We start from the raw sequence: 6,618 nt of genomic DNA, 5'->3' as shown, positions 1-6,618 counted from the left end.
TCATATCAAAATTTGGTTAGTAAAGTTATGTGTATGGACCTAAACCAAAAGAAAAACTTGATTCAATTTACAAATGTAGTTCTGTTGGCTCTATTTTTTTTATCTTCCTTGGGTTTTTGTTTTATCTATACGGAGAGATGCCAATGAAGATTTCATATCAAAATTTAGTTTATAAAGTTGTGTATGGACTTAAACACAGAGAAAAACTTAATTGAATTTTCAAATGTAGTTTTGTTCGCTTGGATTTTTATATTCGTTCGGTTTTTTGTTCTATCTATATGGAGAGCCGCCACCATGACATGAACAAGTGACATGTATTTGAAATTGGGTATGTGCTTTTTCCAAAAATGCTAGTGTTGGCATTTCTTAGTTAGGCCAACAAATTCATGTTTTTTCTCATTCAGTGTACTCTCTCAGATCCATGCACGATCATCTCGATGGTGATTTTCAAGATCGTGAGAACACACCCTTACTCTCCCAATCGTGTGAATGTTAAAATTTATCTTGAATTTCTTTTTTTAAATCATGGTGTAAAAGTAGAAAGTACACATGTTATCACCCACACACACAATTATGACCCACACCCACACACACAAAATGCTAAGCTATTCCTTGGCTTAATGTAATAAAATCGAAGTCTTGTGAGCTCCAAAATCACTCAAATCACCAAGACGTTAGTGTTTTTCCCTTCCGAGATATAAAAATTGTTAAAACCTTTAAGACACTTAGAGAAGAAATTCTAATTCTCAAGCACAAAAATTATAGCATAGACTTGCACAAACCTTACATAAACAAAAATAAAATAAACAAGAGAGCTAGAAAATAGAAAAGAGATCACCGTTGATACAAGGACACACGATTGGGTTAAATCTCCCCTACATGAGTATGGCTCCTTGTACCACTCACCCATATTTATATATATTAGGGCTTGCTTTTCAAAATGATAACTCCAAAAATAAAGCATAAGTGCTTTTGAGTTTTTGAGCATAAAAACTCTTACAAAAATATACCAAGCTACAAATATAAAGGCTTGGGCCTATTAAAAGTATAAAATACTAATTGGTATATACAAAGGTTTGAGGCCTTAGCCTTACAAAATATTAATGCCAAAATATGAAACCATAATAGGTATTCACATGTTGTCCAAAATATCTCATAGTGGTCCAACACATGTTCCACCTGCAAAAATTAGCACATAATCCACCACTCAATCATCGTCTATATCCAAAATAATATTAGTAAGGACACATAGCCAATCAAACACATTAATCCTGACTTTATCATAGCAGTGCACAGTTGATTAAACACATTAATCTTGGAAAATGACACTATATCATACAAGCGCACATAGTTGACTAAACACAGTAATCTTGGAAAATGATATAAATAAAAAGCACGTTCGAAATAAAATATCTCTAAAAATAATAATGAACGTGCCCATAGAGGTTATGACTAACATTAAAATATCTCTAAAGAAAATAATGAACTTCCCATAGAGGTTATGACTGATCGGGGGCCATAATAGGGCACAATTATTCTCCTTATTATTATTATTATGTGGACTGTGTGGGGTTGACTTGTCGAAAATCGATGGCGTGCGGCGCAAGACTATGACGGAAGAAAACAGACAAAATTCCAAGAATCTTTTTACGCTTTTGGATCTTCTGCTGGTGACCGTCTCTTCGCCTGGCGCCTTGTTTCGTCGTCGTCTTCTTCTTCTTCTTCTTCGTCTTGTCCTTCTGCAGCTCTGCGCACCAGTGCGCAGAGATAGGGATTAGGGTTTCCCACATTGTTCTGCCATACGATAACAAAGAGTTGATGCCACTTTTAACACGGTTCTTAAGTGTTTGATTAGGGTTTTATCGGTGTATGCTAATCGCCATAGGGTTAGAAGATTACTAGGATTTTCAAAGCCCTAGTACTTCACCCTGATACTATATTTCAGTTGAAAAACTTAAGAACAAATCAACCCTAAGGATGCTGTAGCTACACAGTGAGTGTCAGAAGAAAAAAAAACACATTTTTTTCTCAATTTGTCTCAAGCAGACAAAAATAAGGATAGAATTTTGCCTTGGTGGGTTTTTTTTTATATAAAAAATCTGCACATAAACCTGTTTTATAATTAAAACTCCACCTTTAATTTCACAGAGTTCAACCGGTTAACAACAGGACTCACTATCACAAAAGGAGCTACATACAAAACTGTAACCCTTGCCATAAGTTATCTGAGTACACAACCCTTCAGAAATCAGAGCTATACACCAAAAGCCTGAGTCTTTCAGCAATGGTGGAGCATCACTCCTCTGCAGATGACAGAGTATATTCATCTCTGCATGATGAAGAGAATCTGCTCAGGCTGGATGAATCTAATAACAGCCCTGGGTTCTCTTTCCAGCATAAAGACATTCCTACTGTTGACAATTTGCAGCCATGCCTAAGCTGGAGAGAGGTCAGGATGCAGTGCTCTTTGGCTGGGCCCCTCATCATTGGCAACCTGCTGAGCTTCTGCTTGCAGCTGGTTTCGCTCACCTTTGTCGGTCATTTCGGTGAACTCGAACTCTCAGGCGCCTCCATAGCCAACTCATTTGCAGTGGTCACAGGCTTCAGTGTAGTGGTATGTTAACTTCATCTCCTTTATCATAAACTTAGACAGGGGATGCTGTTTGATTTCCTGTTATGGTGCTAGAAGGACTAGTTTTGTTAGAAGGGAAGATTGTAGTTATGTGCTGGAATGGGGATCTACTCAATCTTCTTACTGATATTATGTTTTCTAAAGAGTCATAGGAAAAGCCTTTATGTAGCCTATGGACATATTGATGCCGGGTTGGTTTGTCGCTTCTAAACAGAGAGATCCCTGTGGAGGCCCACATGGTGAAGGGCATTGCTGGCCTTCGGCTGGCACCGCGCTCATGTGTAGAGATTACTTTATTACTGATTCTTAAAACAGTGGTGTGTAATGCAGGGCTGAAATTCGAAGGCCTACCCTAACCTTCAATTCGAAGGCCATAAACTAGCTTGACCTTCAAAAGTTGACTAACTATGTATGTTTGCGTAAAATTTAGAGGAAACACGTCTTCTTTTGCAACCTAAGAGGCCTTCTCTGCAAGGTTTGAAGGGCTTTGATGCCCTCTGAAGGCTTCATTTCAGCACTGGTGTAGACATTGTTTGCTAAAGAGGAGATACATGGAATGCATTGTATGTATATTTGTATGTGCATGTGTGTATGCACATATATACATGCATGTATTTTATATACAATTCTTTCTAATTAGTGAATTGCATTATAACTACCCTGGTATGTATGTGTTAATACTGATGAATACATGGGCCTTATTCTCTTGTAGCTCAGACATTTTGTTTGTGACACCCCATAAATCAAGTAACTAAGCATGCAAAGAGGAACACCGGTGCTATTGTGCAAACGAATGCCCGAAACATTTGCTATTTATTATCTGTTGCACATTATTTGAGCTGACATGGGACTTGTCATTTATGATAGGGCAGCTGGGAATGGGTAGTGCTTTGGAGACTTTATGTGGACAAGCTTATGGAGCAGGGCAGTATCACAAGTTGGGGGTTTACATGCAGAGAGCAATATTTGTGCTTAATGTAACCTCCATACCTCTAGCATTTATATGGGCCAACATTGAGAGCATACTTCTTGCACTTGGACAAAATGCACAAATTGCAAGCAAAGCAGGAGCCTATGGAGTATGGCTGATCCCTACCTTGTTTGCCTCTGCAACATCCCAGCCCTTTGCCAAGTTTCTGCAAGCACAAAGTCTTGTGTCCCCGTTGCTTTTGATTTCTCTGACTACATTGCTTTGTCACGTGCCCATCTGCTGGTTTATGGTCTTCAAGTCCGGCCTGGGCTTCATTGGGGGTGCTGTTGCAAACAGTATCTCCTACTGGATCAATGTCCTTCTGCTCGCTCTTTATGTGGGATTTTCCCGCAGTTGTGCACGGAGTCGAGCGCCCTTGTCTCTAGAAGCACTACAAGACTTGAAAGGGTTCTTCAAACTAGCAATCCCCTCGGCCGCAATGATATGGTACTGTGCATTCTAAGCTTGCTGCATCCTTACATTCTAGAGAGATCAGTTTTTCTAGTGAATGCCTCATCTCATCTTGGGTTTATCTTGTCTTTGTGTCTCAATCTCAGTTTAGAATGGTGGTCATATGAGGTTTTGGTCATCCTTTCTGGACTTTTGTCCAATCCAGAGCTTCAAACTGCAACAATCTCAATCTGGTGAGTTATTATCATAATTTAAGCTACAGTACTGTTTTATATGCATCATTTGAAGTTTGGATTTTGACTACCCTTTCTGCTTTTCAATGAAATAGTGTGAGTACAGAATCACTGATTTTTATGTTACCATTCGGTCTGGGTGCTGCTGCCAGGTTAGGGCATGGAAACTCTTAAACCTATGTTTTTATCTTAGCCTTGGATACTGAAGTTAATATGGGTATATGACATTTCAGATGTGCATTATTGCTCAATGTGATGCAAAACCACTTAATCTCTGAATGAAACTGTTGTGACATTTTTCAGCACAAGAGTGTCAAATGAGCTAGGAGCCGGCCATCCACAAGCAGCCCGTGCAGCCGTCAATTCTGCATTGTTTCTTGCCCTGTCAGAAGCTGTGTTGGTTGCAGGTGTTCTGCTGTTAGTTCGGAATGTATGGGGCCTAGTTTATAGCAACGAGAAAGAGGTGGTTGACACTGTAGCAGGCCTTGTTCCCTTGCTTGCAATTTCGACAACTCTCGATGGTCTACAGGCAGTGCTTTCTGGTGTGCAGGCTTGACTTTAAAAAAGTGTAGAGTACAACATTTTGCTTCTTTCTCTTAAAAGTCATTGTGCATTTGCAGGGGTTGCAAGGGGTGCAGGATGGCAACAAGCTGGGGCTTACATTAATCTGGGCTCATTTTATGTTGCTGGACTACCAACTGGTTGTCTCCTAGCATTTGTAGCCCATTTTGGGGGGAAGGTTTGTGTCTGCCAAAGCCTTTTCTTCTCTAAGTCCATATGTTTAATCAAGAGAAGATGGGTCATCAATTGTGCTCAGGGAAAATGGCTTTTGGCATCCCTGATTCACCATCTGCCATTGGAGATGCATTGTGAGGTTGATTTAATTGGATCATTTGCATCATCAATGAGACTTCAGAGTACTGCTCCAATGTTTTCATAGATAACACCCTGAGTCAACAAGGCATATATGGTGCATAAATGACTACCTTATATAGGTGCTTTGTGTGCAAGGCATGTGTTTTTACCATGTTTCACAGATGAGTATCTTCTGTATGTGTATTTTGGCATGTGTTTTACCTTATTTCATAGATGAGTACCTTATGTATGTGCAGTTTGGCATGGGTCTTTAGGTGTTTCATACACGAGTGTCTGATGTATGTGTATTTCGCATGTGGTCTTACCATGTTTTGCAGATGATTAGTGTATGTATTTCATGTGTTTATACCATGTTTAGTAGATGACTGCCTCATGCATGTGTATTTGACCACTTTCTGATGTACAGGGTCTTTGGATGGGGTTGACACTTGGTGCTTTCATTCAGTTTCTTGCATTTGTTGTCATCACCCACTTCACCGACTGGCAAAAAGAGGTAATATAAGGTGGAAGTAAGCATCTTTGGCATGCATGATGTGGCTCAAAATCTCTTAAGTGTTTCTTTTCCCTCAGATGCAAGCTGCATGGACTTAGGTTGGATTGTCTTTCCTGTTTGTAATAAAACCATGTAGGCTAAGAAGGCCGCAGCTCGTGTGGATGCTCTTCCATCGGCGGCGACGCCGCTTCTTATTTCGGATAAGTGAGCATCATCACAGGGAAATAAGGCAAGGCAGTGCCTTTCTGGAAGCTGTCTGCAACCAGCTCACATATAGTGAAGTGGTTCACATGCATGAAAGATTAACTTTCCAGTCACATTTTCAAGAAAAAAATGCTCAGGGAATCAATTTTGAGGGAGAGAAGTTTTTTTTTTAAAAAATGTCAAAGAGACCAAATATGATCGTAAGAGACCAAATATGATCTATCCGATGGAAGTGAGATTCGAACAAGGGACAATCCCATGTGATCTATGTGAGAAGAGAGAGAGAGAGAGAGAGAGAGAGAGAGAACTTGTGGTGTCATCATGTGGAGCTCATGCTTCCAAAAGCAACCAGGCCTCAGACTTTCATGGAAGAGAAAATTTTGAATTTTGAAGGGAAATTTTGATAACGATTGAAATATATTAACATTATGTGATGTCTTGTCAATATCAAGCTTCTGTAGCTTCTATGACCATGTACCAACAAAGAGACTTGTAAATCTTAAGTTTGCAAACAGAAGTGGATGAGAGAAAATCAAAGATTTGGTTACTTGATCAATTTACTTCTTAATATGTGTGTGTGTGTGTATAAAACCATTGCATCTCCTGTCCTTTAAAAGTGCAACAATCATAAGAAAAGGAGTTTATTTACTTTGCAATTTTTTAAAAACATTTGTTTGCTTTTTTCAACACTAGCTTAATGAGGATTTATCTCATTTGCACGGTTTGAAAATTGACCACAAAATAATATTTGCTAGCAACACCTAGCTCTAGAAATGTATATTCGTAATAGCCCTAGCTT

At 39.2% G+C, this 6,618-nt stretch overlaps 1 protein-coding gene across 1 annotated transcript; it reads left to right on the top strand.

Annotated features, from left to right (window-relative positions):
• The first annotated feature begins 1,741 nt into the window (after positions 1 to 1,741).
• On the top strand, positions 1,742 to 6,264 carry LOC147642202 (protein DETOXIFICATION 16-like). The gene is made up of 8 exons (XM_086803689.1): positions 1,742 to 2,614; positions 3,505 to 4,049; positions 4,160 to 4,246; positions 4,342 to 4,398; positions 4,550 to 4,788; positions 4,867 to 4,985; positions 5,529 to 5,615; positions 5,752 to 6,264. The coding sequence occupies exons 1-8, from the start codon at positions 2,285 to 2,287 to the stop codon at positions 5,821 to 5,823; spliced, it is 1,536 nt and encodes a 511-aa protein (XP_086659815.1). The 5' UTR covers positions 1,742 to 2,284; the 3' UTR covers positions 5,824 to 6,264.
• The last annotated feature ends 354 nt before the right edge of the window (positions 6,265 to 6,618 follow it).

This window comes from Cibotium barometz, chromosome 1 (assembly GCF_041138505.1).
Source record: "Cibotium barometz isolate CiBa-2024 chromosome 1, ASM4113850v1, whole genome shotgun sequence".
NCBI classification, from domain to species: domain Eukaryota; kingdom Viridiplantae; phylum Streptophyta; class Polypodiopsida; order Cyatheales; family Cibotiaceae; genus Cibotium; species Cibotium barometz.
This window is presented reverse-complemented; position numbering and strand designations above follow the sequence as displayed.

Coding starts and splice junctions, on each gene's coding strand:
- LOC147642202 (XM_086803689.1), top strand. CDS start 2,285: ATGGTGGAGCATCACTCCTCTGCAGATGACAGAGTATATTCATCTCTG. Junction 4,050..4,159: donor CCCTCGGCCGCAATGATATG/GTACTGTGCATT, acceptor TCTCAATCTCAG/TTTAGAATGGTGGTCATATG. Junction 4,789..4,866: donor TCTACAGGCAGTGCTTTCTG/GTGTGCAGGCTT, acceptor GTGCATTTGCAG/GGGTTGCAAGGGGTGCAGGA.